We start from the raw sequence: 25463 nt of genomic DNA, 5'->3' as shown, positions 1-25463 counted from the left end.
GGAATATGGAAGGGGCTTGTGGGGTGGCAAACAGAGAGGGAATTTTGTTTTGGGTGTGTTAAGTTTGAGATGCTTTATAACATTTGATTTGCAAGGATCATTGGCCTTTTTAGCATGTCAGGTTTTACTTGAAGGGCCATCTGTCCTTTGGAAGACAACTGGAGAACACAGCCAAGGAGCAACAAGACAGAATAATGTATGGCCTTGAGAGACTCTTTTCTCAAAAATCACATGTAGGCATCGGGAGACCTCAAAGTCTCTGTGGCTCTTTCTTTTTCCCTTCAATTATGAGTTAAGTCTATGCAATTATAGATAAGGAAAAGTTAGTTGAATATGCTGGAAAAAAAGAAGGAAGAACTAGCAAAAAAAAAGTGCAAACTCTCATTTCTGCTTATGTTGAAAGGGAGCTTTCTCAGAGGGCTCTCCTGGTCGGCAAAGCGTGCAGTTGGCTATAATTACGTTTGACTTCTGTACTTCACCGCAAGAGAAATAACATGTTCGTCCAGCCTGCCCCGTTTCACTACAGATCCCTGTGTTTTTGTGTTTTACTTTATTTTCCTGGTCTTCTCCAGCTGCCCTTTTCCCTTAGCCTGTGGCTTGGCATTGACTGGGGAGTCAGGGCGTCTCTGCTCCGGTCTACCCGGGGGTCATTTCGGTGGCTGCCACATAGGCAATGGGATTTCTTCTGGCTGTAGGAAGAGAAACAGTTTCATTCTGAAAGGCTTTCTCACCGTGGCTTCCATTGTTACAGTGCTTACATCCCACTCTTTTCCTGTCAATGGAGACTGTTATTTTCCCACATGAAATTGACCCCCTCAGACCGGGGGTGGCACGGTAGAGCAGCACACAGGGGCGAGGAACTTGATGCATGGTGTTCAGGGCCGTGCTATGCTTTTCACTAACGTCAGTTGAGGTCAATTTCTATGGGACACTTGCACATACTGTGTCCTCTGAGCTGTCTGGAGATTTGGAAATGGTACGTGTGGTGCAAGCAGCATTCTGAAGATCCTCCCAGTCTCTTCGGGGTGGGGACCAGGATTTTATGGTCTACAGGAGCAGACTCCCTGCACCTGTCTCTGGTTTTCCTGTGTTTTGTTTTTGCAGTTCTGTGGAAAACTTTCTGTGAAATATTTCTAAGCACGTTCTTGCCATATTTTCTAACTGTGAAATCTATATGAGCTGAAATGCTTGGGGAATTGGGGGCCTGATTCACTGAATTTTCAGGGTTACAATAAGTGACCACAGAAATCATTTTTTTTCCTCCTTGGTTGTTAATATTTATCCCAAAACCTATACGGTCTCACTTCCACTGTAGTAAATAGAATGTAGCAAACAAAATGAAGTTACTTTGATAATTCATGAGTTTTGATAGTCCATTAGTGACGTCATTCTGAAGAGCAGCTTCAACTGCTTGAACTAGAAGGAATCTGGTTCAGCCCCCTTACTTTGTAGAAAGGCCACCGAGGCCTGGAGAAGTCGAGAGCTTTCTAACAGCTGCTGATGGCGAATCTAGGTCCAGCACAGTGGCCAAGGATCTGCACTCTGGAATTAGGCCGTTGAGTCCTGCCTTTGCCACTTACCAGCTATGTGACTTCACTGCATTGAATGTGTCTGTAGTTTCTTCAGTTTTCTCATCCAAGTGAGTTATGATGACAAACTGGTTTAGTGTCCACCACTAACTGGTGTCGGTAACACTATTAGTTTCCTACGGCTGCTGTACAAAATTTTCACAATCTTATTGAGTTAGAACCACACACATTAACTTTCTTACAGATCTGGAGACAAACAATCTGGCATGAGTCTCGCTGAGTTCAGGTCAGGTGCTGGCAGTGTTCCTTCTGGAGGCTCTAGAGGAGAAGCCATGCTCTTGCCTTCTCTGGCTTATAGAGGCCTCCTGAATTCCTTGGCTCATGGCCTCTTTCTCCACCTTCAAAGCCAGCAACATCCCCAAGTCTTCCTCACACTGTCATCTCCCAGTTCTATTCTGTCTTCCCTTTCCCCATTTAAGGACCCGTGTGATTACCTTGGGTCCTTCTGGAAAACTGAAGATAGTCTCCCCATCTCAAGGTGAACTGATTAGCAACCTTAAGTCCATCTGTAATGTTAATTCTTCTTTGCTATATAACCTCACAGGTTCAGTTTCCAGGGATTAGGAGGGCATAGTCATTGTGAGTGGGGGGTGCATTCTTCTGCCTGCTGGAGTCTAGCATGGGAGTTTATTTCATAGGTGTAGTGTCAGAATTAAACTGTCTCAATGCTGGGAAATTACTATGAAGATAGAGAAGGCAATGACAGTGATTATTTACATCATTTATCCTTGAGAACAACCCTGTTGGGGCAAGTGCTAATTTTATCATTATTTCACAGAGGAAGTAACTGTGCTTAAAAAGGCTTCTATAACATGTCCATGGAGCATGCAACCTGGAATTCCAGGACAAGGGCTTGAACCAGGCTTCATTTCAGCCTTGGCCTAGTCTGCTTCACTGGTTGCTGTATTGTTACTGTTTTTGTTGTTATTCGAAACCAGGTCTCTTAGTTCCAAGCCTAATATTCTCTAAATTAATTATTGTTACCTCCCAATCATTCATAAACATACATGAATATGTGGGTAGTGTAGAAACTTCATTGATTAGAACATACTACTGGTTACCTGGCTACTACCAACTTCACATGCCTCAGCTTTCTGGGTAATGTCTCCTTTTGGCCACCTCAAAATATATTGTGCAAAAGCTTTGGTTATTTTTGTTTTTATTGTATCATTACCCTTATTAGTTCCTCTTTCCTTTCAGGACATTTGCAAGTCACTTTGGTGCCATCGAGTGGGCCACAGGTGTGAGACCAAGTTTATGCCTGCAGCGGAAGGGACCGTTTGTGGCTTGAGTATGGTAAACTGCATACTTGTTAGTTTTTAGTTCTAGAAGCTTTATGGAGCATAGAACCCAAACTCTTTGTGCTGTGGAGTGCCTCAGCTGCATATATTTTCTGACTTCTCTTTAAATTAACCAGCATTATCTAGCAGCTATTCTAAAACTAAGTGCTAACATAACCCAGTTGGCTCAATTGTTTAAGATTTTTCTTTTTTTTTTTTTTTGCTTTTTGACTTTATTTTCCATTTTTTGATGGAAGTTTGGGTCCAAATATTTCTCTTTTCAATGAGCTGATAGGTTTCATTGTATACTTGTTTATGTTTTAAACTTGATTCCACATAGAAAGGCCTCAAGGAGCAGGTGGCCCTTTGAGTAACAAAGACGAGACTATCCCTTCATACAAGGCCTCTGCTAATCACTTCCCAGGACCTACTGGGGAGCCTGTGATAGGCCCAGTAGAGTCCCATCACGTATAGCGACCCATGTGAAGGGTAGGTCACATCTCTACCTCCATGGTACCAGAGAGTCCTTTTGCTGCCAGCCAATGTCTTCACCCCTAAGAGCCACTCCCATTATGTAAGATTACGGGAGATTTTTGTGTTGTGAATGAAGAACTCTCACATATTAGCTGCTGTTTTTCTCCCCCTTTCCCACTAGATTCAGCAGGGAAAGGTGCATTTGAAGTACAGTAAATGATCCAGATTTGGAGTGTTCCTTTGAAAGACTGAGATAGGGGAGCAATGAAGAACAAAAAAGCATACAATGTTATAGGATTTTTTTTTCTCTCTCTCTGCTTTTGACCCTCTCGAGGCAGCACAAGCCTGCACAGAAGAATTGGTCATTGAAAATGAATTCAATTCCACAATAATTTCCCGACTACTAGATATCAGAGACAGAAAGCTCTGGGGATACACAGATGAATAGAATAAAACTCAATTTTATCTCTTCAAGAACTTACAATCTAGTGAGGAAACCTGTGCAGAAGCCAATAACTCTAACTTTCTTTATCAACACACCTTTAAGCACAGAATTGCTACCGAGGCCCAAATGAATGAGAAATGAATCTCGCTCAGGATCAGCTGTGCACTGAGAATACACTCCAATGGGGGTGCACCAAGGTGGATGTTGGAATTTGAACTGAAGTTCTTTAGTTGAATGGGAGAGTTTCTGTGACAGAGTAACAGTAAAGGCAAGGACAGACACACACAATTAAACCTGTCAGGACATTCTTTCTGATATTTGTTACATCATTTATTCAGCATCTCTTAAAAGATTAACAATTTTTAACTCTCCTTTAAAGAAAAGAATATTTTAAAAATTGAAGCATTCTGTGCAATTTTTAATTAGATGCACCTGTCTTAGGAAATCCCAATAAAGACTCTCACTGAAAACATGCAGAGTAGCAGTTTGGTTGTGATGACACAAAACAGCTAATTAATTGAATGACAGAAAATATAGACATGGCTAAGTCATTTATATTTTTAAAGCATCAAAATTTAGACCTTGCAACTTGTAATAGTTATTTTTGTCATAAGAAAGCAACAGCATTAAGCATAAGAAAAGACTGATATAATAAGTGATAAAAATAAATGCACCCTGGCATAGATCTACAGTTTATTACATAAACACCCTCTATGATCTACTTCCAGGGGGATGAAAATGCCCCTGGATTAGACTCCAGCTAATAAAACGTGAGAAAACTCATGCCAGGAGTTAGAAAACAGATGCCCTAATACCACTTTGCCCCACCCCATTATTTTGAAAGACTAGACTATGGATATATCAAAGGCTTCCCAGAAAGTATCCAGCCACGGGCTATGATAAATGGGGACATTTATTGAAGAAGATACAAGATACAAGAAACACTGTACATAGGACAATGACGCCTCAGTCCCCTTCAAAGTAGGCACCTTGGGACCTCACAGAGTTCTCCCAGTTGCCATCAGCTGCTCATTGTATTTTCCTGAATCTCATTGTTGGTCCAAAATCTCTTCCCTTTCAAAGGAGATTTTAGTTTTGGGAAAAGCCAGAAGTCTCAGGGTACCAAATCTAGGTTGTAATGGGGAACTGAATCACCTGGGTGATCTGATGCTTCTCCAAAAAAAACTCTGCACGGGATGTGATGCATAAAGCAGGCATGTTGTCATGATGAAGCTGCCAATCACCAGTTGCCCATAGCTATGGCGTTCTGAATCATCCCAATAGTTTCTGTGGAGGAATGTTTAAGCTTAACATGAAATTTGATGCAAATTTGTTGCTCTACTCACTCAGCCATTTTGAATGCAAAGGCCACACAGTACATATGCTCACTCAAAGGCGTCTACTGCCCCCACTGACTAGTACAGTGAAGTTGTCATTGTTCAGGCATGCGCATTCCAGTCCACTCTTCCTGGCTGCCAAGTTGCATCAGTGTCTTGCAAACTGTTCTTGTTGTATTAATAATGGCTGGACTTTTTCTGGACAGACCTCATATATACTGGGAGAAAACCCTCAATTGTAAGGCCACCCTCAGTAGAAAGCATTTGGTTAGTTTCACCCATCATCACTCTAGTATAATTATTCTTCATTCCTGTAGATGGTTCTCTGTATCTCCCTTCGCTGGGGGATGTAATTGGCTATGTATTGGACTGTAAACTCCTTGAGGCAGGGCCATATCTTACTCATGCTTTATCTTGAGGGTCTTGCAAAGTTGCAGCTACCCCATATTTTATTTATTTCTCCATAACTGGAACCTGACTGAATCCTTCTCCATCTTTCTGCAGTCCCCCCCTCATTCTTCATGGATATTTGTACCATGAATGCTCAGTATATGTGTGAGGATGTGAAAGCCACATCCTTTCATCAGATTGCATGTGTAAGGAAAGAAAGGTTTGTGCTTGCTGTCTATCATAAAAGACATTTGCCCAAGTCATGGCTCTTCAATTTGAAATTAGAAGCAGTGTTAGAACTACATTTGTGTGGATAGAAAAAGTTACATGTATATCTGTTTTATATTGGATTGGCCAAAAAGTTCATTTCGTTTTTTTCATAAGATGGCTCTAGTAGCACTCAGTTGTCTTTAATTTCATTTGAAACAATTTTGTTAGATTGTATTGTGAGAGCTGTCATATCAGCTTGCCATTAATGAATAAAGAAAAAAAACTTACCAAAATGAGTGAATTTTTGAGGAGCCATTTTAATATTGAAGATGAAAGAAAATACACATTTTGGGCATATTATGCTTTGTTTTTTCAAGAAAGGTAAAAATACAACTGAAACACAAAAAAAGATTTGTGCAGTGTATGGAGAAGGTGCTGTGAATGATGGAATGTATCAAAAGTGGTTTGCAAAGTTTCATGCTGGAGATTTCTCACTGGATGATGCTCCATAGTCGGGTAGACCAGTTGAAATTGATAGCAATCAAGTTGAAACATTAATTTAGAACAATCAATGTTATACCACATGGGGTTAGGTGACGTACTTAAAATATCCAAATCAATAAAGTTATTGATGAAAAATGAAAAATGTGTCTTATTTTACAGAAAAAAAAACCATATGGACTTTTTGGCCAACTGAATATTTACATGTTCTGTGTGAAATTTTATATATACATGTGGATTATGCATGTATAGGTATATATTCCTATATATTCCTGATTCCTATACTAATTGGAAAACTGAGAGGAGATGGTTAGTACTAAGATGAATACTGGAATAAAAGAACGTCAAAATTTCTAAAAAAAGAAATTAGATCAGAGTTCAGATACCCTGGTAAGCAGTTTGCCTCTGAGGTGAAGAGTCTGTGCGTCCTGTCTAGGAGTTTTGACTGCTGAGTTTAAATCCAGCCTCAGCTAGTTGTATAGCTACTTGGGTAGATGTGTGACTGGGAGCAAGTTAGTAAGTGTCTCTTTGCTAGATTTCTCTCATCCAGAAACTAGTTATTAACCCCTACGTGCTTTGTGAGGATTACATTAGATACTGCACGTGAAGTCGGCCCTTCTTCCCCTGCCTGCCCCTCTTTGGGCACATACAAACAACTCCATGAACTGTAGCTCTTTTTGTTGTATTTGCCTTTTGTTATTTTGTCTCAGCCACTCAGCTCTGTCCAGGAGAATCCCGGGGACTCCAGGTAGGGAAGATTCAGATTCATGCTTATGGTAGAGAAAACGTTTAAATGACCAATCGTTTCTCCCTCACTCCCCCGCCACTCAAAGTCCTCAACAATGTTCTATGATTCCGTGCAATTAATCCAAGGGAAAGAAACATTATAAACAGAAGAATTAGTCTGTGTTATGGCAAGAATTTGCAGACAGGAAGTAATATTTTGACCTAGACAAAGTGCACTAGCAACACAATAAACAGCCATAAGCCAAACATATCATGGGGAGAAGGGGGAGATTTGAAAATTAAATCTCCCTGTGATTCCAAAACCGACCCCCCTCTCCTCAGCGGAACCTGGTGCAGTCCACACCCCAGCCCTTTGGGTCTGAGTGAAGAGAGGCCTTAGGCAAGGGTCATGCTAAGTCAGGCAGAACTGGCTCATCATAATAAAGGCACCACAGGAAATAAACCAGTACCAGAGGCTAATGCAACCCCCATGGGCAGAGATGACCAGTGAGACCTGGACTTCCTTACAGAGGAAAACTAAAATGAGAAGGTTAGCACAGAAAGCCGTTCTTGCCCTGTCTCGAGCAGATCATTGAGAAACGCAAGACCCAAAGCTAATTCACAAAAGACACTCAGGGTTCCAAGTCATCCAAGGGTCTTACATAGGGACCTTTAATAAACACAGAAAGCTGTTATCTAAAAGCACAGTGTGGGTAGACTGAAAACTAATTGGTTTTATAAGAAATGCTCTTTAGGTAGAATAAACAAAACTATTTACGTGGTTGCCTCTGTTGTTATGATGAGACCAACACCCAGAATAAAGAGTTCTGTTTCTGTCTTCAAAACCAATTCTCTTTAAGCACAGGGCCCAGATTGCTCTGACTGCCTCGGCTGTCGGGAGGGATCTCGTCTGAACAGTTCACCTCCACAGCTCACAAAGCATCTGTGGGCGACACATGCCCCATCTCTCTCGATGTCAGCTTTTCAAAACGCACGCGGTCAGTGCAGACTAAGCCGCTGTTTATACAGCGCTGCCAGCCAAGGAGTTCCATCAGGGTATCCTGCGTTCCCCTGTTTGCCCACAGACTCGTTTTTCCTGTCCCTGTGCAGGCGTTTGCGTCCCCTTGCCCTTTCCCAGGCGGTTTCTGACAGGAAGCGTGTCGCATATTCTCTCCACAGTGGTGCCGGCAAGGCCAGTGCGTGAAGTTCGGGGAGCACGGGCCCCGGCCCATCCACGGCCAGTGGTCCGCCTGGTCCAAGTGGTCAGAATGTTCCCGAACTTGTGGCGGAGGAGTCAAGTACCAGGAGAGACACTGCAACAACCCCAAGTAAGCCTCCCGCAGGAAGTCGGCGTTTGTAAGGCATTGGCCTTCAGCTGGTGACGTACTGGTGCTGTTTGGTTTTTAGGGGCAGCTTCCTCCTCTCTGGTTCATAGCCATCACCTAGGGTTGCATGTACGGCTGGTGTGCGCTGAGGGGTGGGGGGACAGAAACAGAAAGCCAGCAGAGGAGTTATTCCGCACGTGACTGTGATGATGGAGGGCTCCAGTAATGGTGGTAATGGTCCGCGTTCCTTTCTGAATCTAAATTAGGGCTACAACAGTCCCACAGCCCAAGGACTGTGAGGCGGTGGAACAGAGAGGCTTGGCTAGTGCGGCGCGTGTGCCTCGGACTGATGGACTGGAGAACGGATGCCGATTCCTGCCCTGTAGGGACGGACATCGGCGCGGGCTGCCAGGTCGGCCTGACTTTTCAAGAGAAACCAGAAACCTAAAAAAATGTGTGAAAGTTCCCAATTTCTAAAATATCAATGACAAATTCAATTTTCTCTAAAAAAACAAAGCCCATGAGGAATAAAGAAAACATCTGTGGAGTGAAATTGGCCCGTGATCACCTGTGGGTGCCCTCTGGTCTAGTACTGGGATTCTGGCTACAGTCTGTGCTGTGGAAGAAGGTGGTTTGATGTGATTTTTATCGGCTCTGATTCCCACAGGAGACACATGTGTATTTTCTGATTGGTATGGTTCTGTAGAAAGAGCCCAGATTTAGGAGATAGAAAGATATAACTCCACATGTCTGGCCTGCCGCTTATGAACGATGTGGCTTTGGGAAGGTCACATGAACTTTGAGCTTGGGTTTATGTATATGGAATGGAGATAATGTTCCCCGTTGAAGGTCTGGGGATGATTAAAAAATCACATCTGTAGAATTTCTGACACACTAAGGAGCCTACAATGGGCATTCAACAAAGGTTCTGGCATCCATGTGGTTCTCATCCTTTCCTCTTAAAATCCACTAGAACAGAGGGTAACAGAGGGCCGGCCTGCAGAAGTGGTGGGAGAGGCCTCACTGAAGAAACTGGACTTTGGAGGGTGGTATGGAGTGAGGAGAATGTGACAGGACGTTGGAGAATAGTGGAGTTGCTTTTACAACGTGATTTGAGTGGTGGCACAGCAGGGGCTGAGAACACAGACCTGATCCCAGGAACCGGGGTTTGCCTCCCGACCCTTCACGTCCCAGCTCTGTGGCCATAGACCATGCTCTCTGCTGCTTGAGATTCCTCGCTGGTAAAAATGGGATGAAGATACTACCTCCATCAACTGAGTAAATATTTGTGAAGTGCTTGTGTAAGTGCCTGACAGGTTATAAACATTGCATACATGTTTGGTAGAAGTAAAATAAATAATTAAAAGTAGAGCCTGCACAAATTTTTAAAGAGACAAATGATACTTTATGGGAGTGAGCAAGCTGAGCTGGATCAAAAGGCCAATTTGTTCCAAAATGCAAGGGAGGGTTGGGAGATACATTAACCTTGGCTTCTCAGGAGCAGTTCGGGATATCTCAGGCTAATGTAGGATTCCTCAACTTCGGCACTATTAACATTTTAAGTTGGAAATTTTTTTTGGTGTGGGGGTTGATTCTGTACATGGTAGAATATTGAGTAGCATCCTAGCCTCTCCTTACTAGATACCAGTAGGATGACTCTCCCTCCCCCGAGTCTCCAAGTTGTGACAACCAAAAATGTCTCCAGACATTGCCAAATGCCCTGTAGGGGGCAGAGTCATCCCCAGATGAGACTCACTCACCAAGAACTATGTATAATGGTAAAGAGGTTTTTAACACATGTACAATTTATGTGAGATTTTTAAAACCACCCTCCTCTACTTTGAATGTAGCCCTCATCTTAGACGGAATTGTTAAAATTCATTCTATTACGATTCACTTTTGCAGCATATTTCATGGGTCTGGTTTTCATACATCACAACATTTTACCTTCTCACTGTTTTCCCAAGAAAGCAATGGATTGCCTAATTTAATGGCCCTGCTGGTAGAGCACATGAATGATGTCCCTGAGGCTTCAGTGCAATCCTCTCCCCTGCCTGTGGGATTGAGAGCTTTCACTGGAATAGGGCATTGCTTGTGGAAATAGCATAGTGTAATTTTAGAGGTGCCTAATAGAAGAATCAATCACTAAAGTAGTTTCACTTGGTGCAGTTTTAATTTTAAACAAGATTAAGGCTAATCATGGCACTGTTTGCATTGATTAAACTTGAAGTCACAAATAAAACAAGTAAGTGATTGGCTATCCCAAGACGATTGAATGTAAGTTGTTCTCTGTTCTTATTTCACTTCGTGGTAGTACAACATTTTTTTCCCCCTCCCTATTTCAAGTTACTGATTTCTTTCTGCCTTGAGTTTAAACATTTGGTCTGTTCCCATCACTCAGCCTAACCATTTTTATTTTTTCATGTGAAAGCAATGTGAGCTTTTTATTTCACACGATGATGGTTTTCCCAGAACATATTTTTTGTTTCATAAAAAATGAATTATTCCTGGTTGATTCGTGGGTTTATATCAAGCTTTTCAGCTTCACAAGAGTTTACAGGTTATCTGGTCCTGGGATGGCCAATACGAGTACATATGGCCCTTCTTATTTTCCCCATGTCTGTGGCAGACATTTTTAATTGATGAAGCTTCATTTTCTACTGAGCTCTCAGCACCTTCTCCAAACACTTTCCCAGCACTTGCTCCCAATCAGGTTAGAACAGATACATGAGTTTCAATTTGTCTAATCTTGTTATTTTACAAGTGGGTGACAAGGTGGCACAGGGTCCCATTCACAGCAGCAATTCTCATCCCAGTCGCCAAGCTGGTGATGTCAGAGTGAGGCCAAGAGCCCACAGTCTTAATCCTTCAATATTTTCCCTGGTTCCCTTACTATTACATCATTACGCTTAAGGGAGCCTGGTAAAATTCCCATAAACTCTGTTTAAGAAGACAGTGAAATGAAAATCATGACAATGAAACATGTTAAGGTATTCTAGAAACTTCCCTAAAATAGGCCACTAGAGTCAGAGCTCCAGAACAAGAATTGAATCAAATCTCTGGCTCTTTTCCCAACCAGTGATTTCCAGGCTCAGCTGATTATCAGAATCACCACGTGTACTTTCAAAAGCTGATTTCTGGATCTTCCCATCATCTATTCTTACGGAGAATGTCTGGGGAGGGGCCTGGGAGTGTGTTTGTGTATTTAGCAGAGCTTCCTGAATGGCTGTAATATCAGCTGGCCAGCCAATATTATAACCATTTATAGCGAGGCCCTAATAAATTATGCACAAGCAAAAAAAAAAGTTATGCACAAGCAAATTACGGATATATTTTATAATAGTCTGATATAAACACGATATCACGTGCCTAGACATTTGTCTTCTGTTTATATTTTTGTCTTTAATATTCAAGAACTTCTTATACCAAGGGATGCTACGGTAGAATTTTCTGTTAATTTATTCTAACACTCATGTTCATAGCTGCAGAAAAATGTACCTGTATTTGAAGATTTGATGGAAAAGTCCAAATTCTTGGCAGTCATTAAAAGTAGAAAGCATTTTAAAATAGTTATGATTTATTTGTGATAATTGGGCCCTAGACTTGACCCTAAATTCTTTACAAATGTCGTCTCAGTTAATTGTCACCATTGCCCCTGCTTTACAGATTAGGAGGTTAAATAAAATTGCCTAAAAATAAGCTAGGAAGAGGCAGAGAATAGTTCAATCCAGATCCGCCTCGTTAGAAAAGGCCAGCCCGGAACCACTGTGCCCTGTGCGCTACTTTCTTCCGCTTTCCTGCCTGGGTTGCCGAATTCAGTTAAGTGCAGGCAGAATGGGGCAGGCAAAGACTCCTGCAGAGTCCGGAGGTAGAAGGTCCAGCTCAGCTCTCTTCCGGCCCTGAGGCCTTTGGGCAGCAAGTTTTGTGAGTTCTCTCTGCGGCTTTTCTCTTCAGCTATCAAATGAGGAGGTGGCTATATGAGTTTTGAGGTCTTTTCCACGTTGTAGTTTCTGGGTTGAAAAAGTAACTCATGTGGTCCTCTTTCACATATTGCATTTAAATAATCTAAATGAAGGTTATTTGTAAAATCTCAGAGAGTCTTCCCCGGAGAAAGTTTGACATATGTCTTGGAAAGATGACCAGGAGTAGGAAGACTGTCAGGTGGCACTTGAAAGTTTTTCTAAGTGTTGTTTAGATAATGATTTAAGAAGTCCTCTGGGATTTGATCTAGCACAATGACTGCTGGATGTTTTAGTTACTCCAGAATGTTTTGAAATAGCAGAAAAATCTCCTCCTGGCAGCACGACACTTCCCGTTTCTGCTGAATCCATTTTAGCATGCAGTTATAGGAGGGTCTGATAAAATGTGCTGAAGCAAATCCAGGGTTGTTTTACAGCATTCTTGTGCTTCCTGAAGAGACAAGGAATTTTAATCACGTAAATTTATTAACCTGGAACCTTCTTTCACGTTACATGTTTGCACTGAGCTTCGGTGTGAGGTGATCCGTTGTTGGGTTTAGCCTTTGGAGAAAACAAAAATAAAAAAGAAAGAGCATGCAAAGAAGCCACTGCTTTGTGCCTGGACTAAGCCAGATAAGATGTTATTGGTGATTTTCAGTGTGCTTTGTGCTCTTGGTTTCTTTATTTTTGCTTTCTGGTTTTTGCCGCCTGCCTACTAAGATCTTAAAGAGCTTGCCATTAGATCCTAATTATTTATGTTCTAGTGGGATTCCCTACTCTTGAAATCCATTTCCCATCATGCTTGGCAGGAAAGGAGTGGGCCACCTGCGAAGTTAAAAAGCGGTTGTGCAGATGAAAACAAAGGAACGTTTGGCCTTAGGAACAATTAGAATAAAACACACCGGATTCAGACAGTAATGAAAACATCCGCTCAACGACTGACAAAGATGGATTGGAAAACATGGCAGATGGGGCTTCCTGCTGCTTCTCCCCAGCGTCCTTCCCACGTGTCTCTGTAGCAGCAGGTGCAGGGGGACCTGTAGGAAGGTGATGAGTGTTTTCAAATTGGGGAAAAGCCGGAGAGGTGTTTGGGTCCGCAGTTGAAGAGCTTTGATGCCAACCTGAGGGTGTGTGTACGAAGCCCACATCTACAGTAATAAGAACGCTGAGGTGTATTTACAGATTTCCTAACATGTAAGGTGACAGGATGAGTGTCAAGAAGATACTTTCTTCAGTCGTGAAGGAAACTGCCAGATGTAAATATGGGATCAGAGATGTCCAATAAGTTTGATCTAACCCGCCAATTCCCATTGCTTGATGAGCAGAGGTAGTGGCTACCTAAGGGCTATGTTGAGAGAGATTTTGAGGACACATCAGGCTCTCCCCCACCCCATCTCTGATTGATTGGTTATGTTGCCATGGATACAAGAAGGGGTGTGATAAGTTGTGTGCCACTCACTTCCATTCTCATAGTAGAGCGTATACACTGTGACACCACTCACCTGGATTGTCCCTGCATATATTACTCTCTGTGACTAACAGTGAGCCCTTGGACTGCTAGGGTTAAAGTTCTTTCATTTTATTTTTTAGGCCTCAGTATGGTGGCAAGTTCTGTCCAGGTTCTAGCCGCGTTTATCAGTTGTGCAATATTAACCCTTGCCATGAAAAGAGCTTGGATTTTCGAGCCCAGCAGTGTGCAGAGTATAATGGCAAACCTTTCCGTGGCTGGTTCTACCAGTGGAAGCCCTACACGAAAGTGGAAGGTAATGTGGTCTCTATGCCCCTCACGTAGACCTGTCTCCACAGACAGCAACGTGAATGCACAGCCCAGAAGCAATTACTGCTGATACAAAGGAGTTTCAGTTTTTATCTTTTGTTCCCCAGACCTGTCCTCACCCATTTCTTAATTCAGTTTCATAGGTTTTGTTTATTTTTCCACACTTAATTTTTCACAAGACTCCCCTTGTCACCCACATCTGTAAGCCAAAGTATTCATGTGTTTGGAATGCACTTAAATTTCTAAACTTACCTTTGACATTTCAGCAATTAAGCCTCCCAGGGATGTTAATTGAAATTGGTATGAATTATCCAGACCAAAATGCATGAAACCATATATGCCCCATAGAGACACCATTCTCAGTAACTGACATGTCAGATGATTACAGGCACGGGAAGGCCTATTTGCAGGATATACACACACACACGTACACACACACACAAATAGAAGATGTCTCCATACTAGGTTCTTAGTACTTATTATAACCTAAAGTAATGGCTTGTATTTTACTTCTACATTAATTTGTTTTTATTTTGGTCAAGCATCAAAACATTTATTTTAGTTCCAATATCAAGTGTAATGTGCTCTCTATTACCTGTGTAGTAGAAGCTGTCACCTGCTCTAGCTGTTTCCTTTCCATGATTCCTGTTTGCTGGGTTTATTGGAACTCATTCTCGCTCCCTGGAAAAAGGAAACAGGGACTCCCAACTGCACATGTGTGAAATGGAAAGAGACTAAATTTAATGACAACTCATGGGAAAGAAGACTGCAGGCTGTTCCTGTGTAAAAGTCCAAAATGAACCTCAATGATCCATTCCCATAAAGCAGCTAATGCAATTAGAGACATCATTATAACCAGGAACACCTCCACATCAAAGTGACAGTGCAACTTTGTTCAACACCAGCCCAGCCCATTGCACGGCATTGGCCTGTTTCTGGGTCGCAAGTGTCCAAAACACAGATAAAGACAGACATGAACATTCTGAAATCCTGGTCTTAGGAGGAAACAATAAGGAACCTATACACATATTTCCTATAGAAAAGAAACTGGTTTCCTTCAAAAATTCAGAGAGTTATTGAATAGAAAGGGATTTAGATTTACTTGAAATTGCTTCCACGAATAGAATTAATTCAAGAACTAAGAACTTTCTAGCCATATCACCTCCTCAGACACTCTACTTGCTGGTGTGTCCAAAATATCCTTCCTTCGTATCAATCTTTGAATCCTCAATCTGCTTTATTCTTCATAACTCTTACCAGTGCATAAATTTATATAATACAGTCATTTATTTATTACCTTTTTCCCCACAAGAATTTAGATCTACAGGGGTTTTTGTAACTTTTGGGATGAATGAATAGATACATATCGATTGTCCATAGTGGAAGCGTGTCCCTTTATGAGTTGTAAGCTCTCTATCACTAGAGCCATTCTATCGAGAACCGAGTAGTGGCCTCGGAAGGACACTATACAGCAGGCTCCAGTGGACAATTCAATAGAATAGCAACAGTTGCTGACATTTGAAGATTTATTGCTCTTGGTTGTACTCTCCCATAATTTCATGTTTCTTATCTATGGTTCTTCCTCCAAGACTCTCTTGTCCTTCTTTTCATTTTCCCCTTTTGCTCTTTGCTTTGTTGTCTTGGCTGTTCCTTGGCCTTTCTCACATTCCATCTTTCATTCAAATATAGTGTTTATGGAATCTGTTAATAGATTATCATCCTTTACGTAGGCCCCATCTTGAATGCATAAGGAGGAAATTAAGCAAATGAATTTTGTAACATGTAAGATGTTTTTGGGTCTCAAAGTTCTTTCACCAATTTTACTGGAGTTTTTACTAGGCAAGGAGCATGCCATCTCATTAATTCAGATGTGGATGGAGCAATCATTGCATGGCGCATGGCCTGCCCGATGCAGAGCAAACTACGTGAAGTAAAACAGGGACCCCACAGCTGCGGGACCTCAGAGCCCAGTGGAGGGAGGCAGAAAAGTGACGGCATTCTTGTTCCTCCCTCTTCCATTGATACTTACTTAGAGTTGTAAAAGACGGGCCACGATTGAAGGTCTTGCAACTTTCATTTAGTTTGGGGAAAAACAGGGACAACTTATTCATAAACATAGATCATCTTTGTCTTGCAGTAGCGAGCTTTTCTCTTCTGTGTTTCCAGTGGACTAATTCAGAACTTGCTCAGGAACCTACGCTGGATGGACAGAATTTTCTAGAACTTGTTAATTCCAGCTCCCTAATCTCAGATGCAAAAATTGGCAGGTGTTAAATAAAGCTGCTGTTTAAAAACTTCCTAGGTGGGAGGAAAGAAGTGATTCATCCACACATCTGCCAATTTGGAACATGGTCATTGAACTTTTTTTCTCATTTTTGGCTTTGTCCTTTATTAAGAGGTTTTATGAAGCACAACTGTTTTCAGACTGTTTGCACATTTTCTAAGACTGTTGTCAGGGGTATCACAGTGCTGCCTACCTCATGTCTCATGAGAATTGTCATCTGCAGGTGCTGGCCTAGAACTCTTTCTATTTGAGAAACTGTTTGCACATTTTCTAAGACTGTTGTCAGGGGTATCACAGTGCTGCCTACCTCATGTCTCATGAGAATTGTCATCTGCAGGTGCTGGCCTAGAACTCTTTCTATTTGAGAAACTAGCGTAATAACTTATTTCTGATAAAAAGAGCTCTATAAATGTAATACTTTTTTTTTTTTGTCCGCGATGCCACAAACATAATGGTCAATAAAAATGAATAATTTTTAGCTTTTAGGTTCAGTTTATTTGCTTCCTCTTCCTTTTCATGATAAGATTATTTTCTGTATGTTGTATGAACATTATAGAACCTATCTCTTTTTTCCAAAATGCCTAATTTTTTTCTCTTAATCAATTGAATAAATATATAAAGGAAGCCATCTTCTGAACCACAGGACAGCAAACTATGGCCCATGGGCCAAATCTGACCTGCTTTTTTAAAAAACATAAATTTTTATTGGAGAAGGACAAATACCCTATAATTTTACTTATATGTGGAATCTAAAGAAAATATAAATGAATAAACAACACAGAAACAGACTCACAGATACAGAGAACAAACTAATTGCTGGAGAGGAGGGGGTTGAGGGCTGGGTGAAAAAGGTGAAGGAATTAAATACACATTGGTAGTTACAAAGTAGTCACGGGAGTGTAAATTTCAGCATAGGGAATAAAGTCAGTAATATTGTGATAACTGTGTGTGAGCCAGGTGGGAACTTGAATAATCAGGGGATCACTTTGTAAATTATATAATTGTCTAATCACTATTCAGAATACCTGAAACTAATATAAATTAATATTGAATGTCAACTGTAATTGAAAGATAAAATTAAAAAGTAAGTATAAAGTTTTATTGGGACTTGAAACACTCCTTCATTTATATATTGTCAATGGCAGACCATAGTGCCTATGAAGTTTCAAATATTTACTCTCCAAGGAGAGTAACTATACAATCCATGTGTGTATTGTGGCTATTACTAAGGAATAGAAAAATAAAATTATTACATGTTAATGTTAAAGCAGTTTTGTATGGATTACTAAATGGCATTCCTATTTTTAAAAGCCGTATACATAAGCACACATGTACAAACATGCACACACACACAAATCTGTAAATAACACTTTCCATTTTGATCATGCTAGCATTCTAAATAAATTTAATTCATCCATTTGGAGGTCCTGTCATTTTTCTATGATTCCTCTTGACCATGTCCTGTCTTGATCTCTTTGCTTCTAGAGGAAGATCGATGTAGACTGTACTGCAAGGCTGAGAACTTTGAATTTTTTTTCGCAATGTCCAGCAAGGTGAAAGATGGAACTCCTTGCTCCTCAAACAAAAATGATGTTTGTATTGATGGGATTTGTGAAGTAAGAGAACCTTTCTGCTTTGGGATGTCTGGTCATATTTGTGTTTCCTCATATAGAATGCAAATGTGAGAAGTGCGGCAAGAGGTCCTGTCTGCAGAAAAGCAGGTCGTGTAGGGTTCAAGGGCAACATTTTCAAATCGGACATGAGCACTATCTCCAGATTGCCCACTGACTTACTGTGTGGCCCCAGTCTGCTTTTTTGTTTCCTTTTTGCTCCATTTTTACATAATAGAATGCAGACAGATCCTGATACAGCCTGTCTTGCATAGTAGTTGTAAATATTACATAAGAATGTGTATAATAGTAATAAACTTATTGTGTATTCACTAAATACATTCACTATATGATTAGAGCCTCACAAACGTGTTTGAAATAGTACTACAGTATTCCCTCACTTATCGCAGGTATTAACGTTCTAGACCCCACCGCGATAGGTGAAAATCCACGAAGTAGGAACCTTACATTTATTTTAGTATTTATATATATTTTAAGGCTTTATAAACCCTTCCCACACACTTATAAACCATTCCCAGTCCCTTATTAACCTTTCCAACTCCCTTATCAACCTTTTCCACACTTTTATAAACACTACTTATGTTCTTAAACATATTCTACACTCTTAAACCTGCCTAACTTTAACAACATATGTATACAGTAGCACAAAATCCCACGATATAGTAAAAAATCTGTGATAAATAAAATTAAATATAATGTTTTAAAAAATCCTGCAATACAGTGAGGCTGCAATAAGTGAACTGCGATATAGAGAGGGACTACTGAATTTATTTCTATTAGTTTTCTTTTCTACTTGGTATCTACTTTTTTAAATTTGGTTTTAAGATCTATGAGCTCTTCAGGGGTGTGTGTGTGTGTGTGTGTGTGTGTGTGTGTGTGTGTGTGTTCCAGCATTTCATGTTTCAGCAGGGGACCTGACCCAAATAAGCTCACTTGCCAGTGTTAGCAATGGCAACTTTTTATTCCAGTTTTCCAGATGGAGTCTAAACCCAGATAAGTTATATAGCTCCCTAGTTATGCAGCTAGTAATGGCAGAGGAAGGATTGAACCCTGAGTCAGCCCAAGTTTACACTGTGTTTTAACCATAAAGCTGAATCTCCTTCCTAATGTTCTATAAGTACAGAAAACCATGGACCTCTTGGTTATTCTTAGCCACTGTCTTCTCTAACCTTTGACTTCTCTTGATTTTTTGCTTTTATCACAGCCGGTAGGATGCGATCACGAACTTGGCTCCAAGGCAGTTTCTGATGCATGTGGTGTTTGCAAAGGTGATAACTCAACTTGCAAGTTTTATAAAGGCCTGTACCTCAACCAGCATAAAGCAAATGGTAAGAGAAATGCTGCTGTTTCATTGCTCTCATGGGGTGGGAAACACCTTTTGCTACTGAACAAGTTCAAGTGATGCTGAATACGGTTGAGCCTTTACCTGGCTCATGCGACACACAGAAAAGGGTGACTTTTGGCCCTTCTGTGAGAGCTAGGGAGACGAGATGGGTTTTTAACGTGAAGAGTTTTATCAACGCACACATCTCACAGATGTGCTGAACACGTGCCCTCCTACTAGACAGTTTTAATGTGCTAACTAGCTGACACATGCCCCACAGTTGTTTGTTAAACAAAGAACTCACTATGAAACTTAGGTAATACACCCTTGCAATGTGAGATGAATATTTGAAGCAATTATCTAAACATCTTGAGTAAGATTAAACTTCGAGCCCTGTTTTTTGAATATCACTGGGAGACTACATGGCTATAATTTTCCTGTAGTAGATGAAAAATAAAAAGCATTCCAGAGTTTCATGGCCTTGATGTGTAGCCTCTGTCCACACACACGGCTGCCTGGGAAAGCCACATATATTCCTCTGTCTGGTGTTCCTACCGCTTGGAAAATGAAATAATTGATCATTTTCACTTCCTAAGAGTAGAAAGAGTGTCAGTTAATGAGTCAAAAACCTCTATAAAAATGGCCGCTACAGGTCTCTAAGCATTTCTGTCATCTTCAGTGGAAAACAGAAGTGTCCTATCCTTTCCCTTTAGAATATTATCCAGTTGTCACTGTTCCGGTGGGGGCCCGAAGCATTGAGATCCAGGAGCTGCAGGTGTCCTCCAGTTACCTCGCAGTCCGAAGCCTCCATCAAAAGTACTACCTAACGGGGGGCTGGAGCATCGACTGGCCTGGGGAGTTCCTCTTTGCCGGGACCGTGTTTGAATACCAGCGTGCCTTTAACCGCCCCGAACGGCTGTACGCGCCAGGACCCACCAATGAGACGTTGGTCTTTGAAGTAAGCCCCTTCTGTTCATTCAGTTCTCAATGCCTCTTGCTAAGTGTAAGATGATGATCCCAATGTGAGCTAGTTTAAAGAACTCCGATCCTTCTAGTTTGTGTTTCCTAATAGGCTCCATTTCAGAGTGCAAGTGGGAAGAGACAGCAACTCCATTTTGGGGAAAAGGGCAGGAATCCAATGGGTCTCCAAGAGAATGTGCGATTTTCACATTTACTTGCCAGCCTTTCGCCGTTTCACTTGGCTGTCCTGAATGCTAAGGAGGGTATAGATTAGGAATACTTTTTACATTGTTCCCATTTGTCCGTGTCCGGCATTTGGATTGTCCATTGCAGCAATTCACCACATAGGTCCACTGGCCCAGGGGGCAGAGTGATCCAGTAGCAAGAACTCGTGCTTGAGTGCCAAGAAAGTTTTCATCACGGCAAACTACCTTTCTTTTGTAGGTCGTCGTTTCCTTACAGGTAAGAAAAGAAAAATAATTAATGGGTAATAGTGATCATAAAGTCAGCCACATATAGATGTGTACATTTTCTTTGGTCCTCCTGAGGTTTAGCTTGGGAGATGGGGCTGGTCATCTGCTCTCAGAGGCCAGGGATCTGCTTCAGTTGTGGGGAAGTCCCACTGGCTCCCCCTTACTGAGGACTTACAGAAGCAAGCACTCACATTAGTCATTCTGAGCTTCAGTTTCTCCCCACAAAACTGGGATAGAAAACCTGCCTCACCAACTTGCCAGAAAAATAAGCAATGAAGTGTGAAGAGAGCTTAAAACATTTGCGTAACTCACACAGCCAGGGAGAAAGCAGCGCTCAACATAGCCCAGATCTCTTCCGTCTAGGAATATGGTATCTGCACTCAGTCTGGTCATGCTGTCTTCTCAATTAAAGGAAACACTAGCTTCATTAAATAATAATAGTAATAATTGTTGGTGTTATTATTAAAGGCCCCTGGCTGGTTTGGCTCAGTGGATTGAGCGTCGGCCTGCGAGCTAAGTGTCGCTGGTTCGATCTTCCAGTCAGGGCACATCAGAGAAGGAAAACTCTGACTCCAAAAAACCTCCGCTGCCTTGCGGCATACCTCTTCAGAGGAAAGGCTAAGGGAGTAAACCCCGACAGAAAATCCGGAGCCGGAGTCCCTAAGGCGGTTTGACGTTGTAGTCAACACCGGCAACTCCTGCGGCGCACCTGAAGCCAAGCTGTATTGACTCCGTCTTTCCCTTGGATCCTTCAGCTGCGAAGAGAGGGGGGGTCTGCTGCATGGGCAACAGCAGACCCTCCATATTACCCTGCCCAGGCTCTGTAGCTTCAGCTTCACTGGAGAGGACACTCCAGCGTCATCGCAAGATGTCGATTCAACACGGGAGGAGACAGATACCGTGTCACTCCCGAGTCGGACTGCACAACCATTCTCGGCGGTGCAGATAGACTCTTAAGAAGCTACACCCTTGTCTCTCGAGACGGACGGCTGCCGACGACGACTATTATTAAAGGCATTAGCCTTAAACATTTACTAAGGAAAAGTAATAGAAGTTAAAAAAAATGAACACCTATAACTTGGATCCTAAGTCAGATATGGTTAAACCTACAGATCCTTAACGAGCTATAAACCTGGGCAAGTCTCTTAACCTCTGTGTCACTTAACACCCACATTTGTAAAATGGGCACACAATATTAGCTAACTACTAGGGCTATTATAATGATAATTTAAGATAAATTCAATGCGTACAGAGTACGTGGCACATAATGTTTGTAACCACGATCATCATTTTGCTTTCTGAGCACATCACATATCTATATATTTTTAATCTAAACCTCAGACCATGGCTAGCAAACTGCTGGCTGCAAGCCAAATCCAGCTCCCAGATCTACATATTAAAACAAAATGGATCAATGTTTTAATATAAGATGATTTCTTATATTAAAAAAATACAGATTTTTGACATATTTTAAGAGAAAAGAACTTCTGACCCCAGTAGATACAGTATTTGAGTTTGCAACCTACACCCTAGAACTTTTTTTTTTTTTACTCCTCATCCAAGGACATTTTTCATTGCTTTTAGAAAGGGAGGAAGGGAGAGAGAAAAAAATAATGTGAGAGAGCAACATTGATTGGTTGCCTCCCATAAGTTCCCCAATTGGGGGGTTGGGGGGGGTCAAACCTGCAACATAGGAATGTGAATCGAACTTGCAACTTTTTGGTTACAGGACGACGCTGCAACCAACTGAGCACATTGGACAGGTTCCCAATATCTTATGAACTTAAGGTACTAGGTCCTATTCCCTCAAGGTGACGGAAGGTCCCTCAAAGATTTCACAACACTAACTCTGAGAAAAGTCTTCGTTACAAAATGTTCTTCCAACCCTCTCAGGTCTTTCAAAGGATAAGCATCGGAACCCCAGATCAAACTGCACTAAAGTTAGGGTGGTTGGAATTCAACAATGATTCCAGCCTCTGAAATGAGCACTTCCATTAAACCTAAGGCACAGGAATCAAACTCTTCTTACGGATTTCTAGATTTTTTTTTCAAACCTTATTTTTAGATGCATGTGGTTCTTCTGTTTCTTTTCTATCCAGCATGTAAGCCACAAACATATGTTTTCTTTTTTTTTAGAAAAGGTATATTTTCTTTAGGGAGGTATAGGTAACTTGCAAGGTATATGTTTTAGGGCAACATGGCTTCATTAGTTTTGCCAAGAAGACTTTGGTCCATCTCTAAGCAAATGTACACGCACCACGTTTTGTGGCAAAAAAATAATGTGGATTGGGAAGTGGGGGGAGGCGCCACTCATGGCTTCCTTGTGAGAAATGTGTGTTTTTACTCCTTCGTGACGAGCAGCCATTTTTTTGTTGTTGTTTCTCCAGTTTTGTTCATAAAAACAAAGCTGTTCCCAGTGGGTGTTGACAGTCCTGTTGGTAATTTAAGGTTTGCCGTTAAACATACATCATCTGTAGGAAAACCACAACAAAGAGTAAGGCAAGAATGAGGGAGAGTGCAAAGCAGAATAGCAGAGTTCCTTCTTGCTTTCATCTTCAGAGCCTGACATGTCCCCTGGCACTGTCTGTGTTGATCAAATTAACCAGATAATTGACATATGTATTGTCACTGAAAGTTGTACCAGCCTCAAGCTGGGAATTTCTCTTTGTGCTTTGCTTAATCTAAGCATAGCTCCATATCTTATTCATCTATACTGTTTAGCCTTGGCTAAAATGAAATTTTGGGGTTGTTCACTAGGTCCAAATTTTTTTCTGATGTTTAGGAGCTATTTTTGAGAACTAGAAGGATGACCTCAGTTGGTGCTCTAAAATTGGTCAAGTTCATCAGTCTCTCTGTTTGCAAATACAGGCAGCACCTTGAAAAAAGTTAAAATGTAAGGAGAAATATTGGATAGGTCTAAAAACATTATTAAAAAATCTTTCCTAGATTCAATTGGATATGTATAATATATTTTTTAAAAATTCTACCATAAGAATAGAAATAAGAACTATAATAATATCTCTATTAATACAAAATCATAGTTTCACTGCAATGGACTAGGGCCACATTTGCTTAGCTATTGCTTCACAAAGCCTCACTTTGTATACTCATTCTACTTACAGAATCAATGAAAGCTTAAATTAATGTCCTAGGAATGTGACCTGCCTGAAAGCAATCTAGAGGGAAACTTCTATGATTAATTGGACATGAATTGCTTGTATTTTTAGAGGAGTTGTGGTTTCATTCAAAACTTGCAAATATGTTTGGAGTTTAGGAAAACCAAATCCAGTGACCTCGTATTATGTCTATTTTATCTTTTAAAAATATTGGGGTTAATGTCTTTAATATTTAAATTATACTTTATTCCTCTCTGGAGAACATCAAATTTCAGGCCAGTTTTTATCATGTACTCAGACCTCTCCTAAATCGATATAACACGCTGATTTTAAAAAGTTAAAATCAGAGTGAGCAATAAATTACATTTTTTTCAAAACTAGACTATATATCAGCATCCAAGTAATCCATGGCTATATTCTTTAAAGGAAGTTCAAGTTCGTATGCCTTTCCATATAACTATGAATTGAACCAAAATGAATACTTTGAGAGCCAAAAATATGTTCACTCCAATAGAAAAATGTTGAATGTGTTTTACAGTCCTGTGGGATGCTGAAAATCAAAGTGTGGGAACCTACCAAAATAAAAAATGCTGTTCCAGCCACAGAAAGTATAAGTCTGTGAAAAAAAAAGCACTTTCTCGCTCGACCACTTAAAATATCTGCATATTCACTAAGTTCTTATTATAGTGCAAAATTCAGCAGAAGGGTATGTTTGCCAAAACACATGAGGATGGCATTTGGAGGATCATGTAATGTCCCTATTTTTATCTCATTTATGTGGATTAATTCGATCTTTCCAATATCTTATAGCATATTCCCATCTTCAACCACATTGGTGTGTACTGATTTAGGTAACTACCTTCAAAGTAATTTTCCTCTACTTAGTTCTTCTCAATATCTGGAAAAGATTAAACATTTGCCAGGTCCCTTGTACTAGACATTGGGAACATACAGTGGTTAAGACATAAATGATGTCTCGGGTGTTTAAAGGATGTCAAGACAGAGTTTCGGTGTGCGGATCCCCTTCTTTTTGGAAGCAGCGTAGACCAGAGCAGGGGGCATCTGTATAAATAGGTGGCGATATGGGTCGCTGTGCCCCTACCTGTATCACTGCATGAGTCACTTAAACCACCTGGGTCCCAGTTTTCTCCTTTGTGAAATGATTCCCCAAACTAATGCTAAACTGATGTCTTGCACTAGATCCTATAGCCCTGTCTTCAAGCACTTTAGTAGCACCTGAAACCCTTTATTAGCACAAAGATTACTCACCTTGGTAGCTTCCAGGGCTAGCATAGTACCTAGAACATCACAGATACTCAAAAAATAAAAAATACAGTGGCACCTCTGTTCTTGAACTTAATTTGTTCCAGAAAAATGTCCGAGAAGTGATTTGTTTGAAAGCTCAATCTCCTTTGTCTGTCACCTGGGGGACACATGACTGATCACACAGGTATCAGCATGAAAGGGTTGTTGGGTACACAGTCAAGACCCGAAGTTTTGTTATAGACAACTGAGACATTTTATTCAGTGAACAGTCTGGTTGAGAACCAAATTGGTTGAGATCCAAGACATTCAAGAACTGAGGTTTGACTGTATTTATTGGAGGAATTTAATACATTTAAAAAGTAGAATCTTCTTTCCAATTTGAAAAAGCATGCCTGG

At 41.0% G+C, this 25463-nt stretch overlaps 1 protein-coding gene across 1 annotated transcript in view; it reads left to right on the top strand.

The window, feature by feature from the left end:
* Positions 1-25463, top strand: part of ADAMTS18 (ADAM metallopeptidase with thrombospondin type 1 motif 18) — a 135754-nt gene that overhangs the window by 84870 nt on the left and 25421 nt on the right. The window contains exons 11-16 of the mRNA XM_090259515.1: positions 2790-2885; positions 8132-8280; positions 13827-13999; positions 17783-17913; positions 19133-19256; positions 19966-20210. Coding sequence (XP_090115641.1) covers positions 2790-2885; positions 8132-8280; positions 13827-13999; positions 17783-17913; positions 19133-19256; positions 19966-20210 — 918 coding nt within the window. The remainder of the gene's footprint in view (positions 1-2789; positions 2886-8131; positions 8281-13826; positions 14000-17782; positions 17914-19132; positions 19257-19965; positions 20211-25463) is intronic.

This window comes from Furipterus horrens, unplaced genomic scaffold, assembly GCF_987537825.1.
Source record: "Furipterus horrens unplaced genomic scaffold, mFurHor1.1.pri manual_scaffold_13, whole genome shotgun sequence".
Lineage (NCBI taxonomy): Eukaryota > Metazoa > Chordata > Mammalia > Chiroptera > Furipteridae > Furipterus > Furipterus horrens.
The sequence above is the reverse complement of the archived record's forward strand: the minus strand, read 5'-3'. Positions and strand labels throughout refer to the sequence as shown.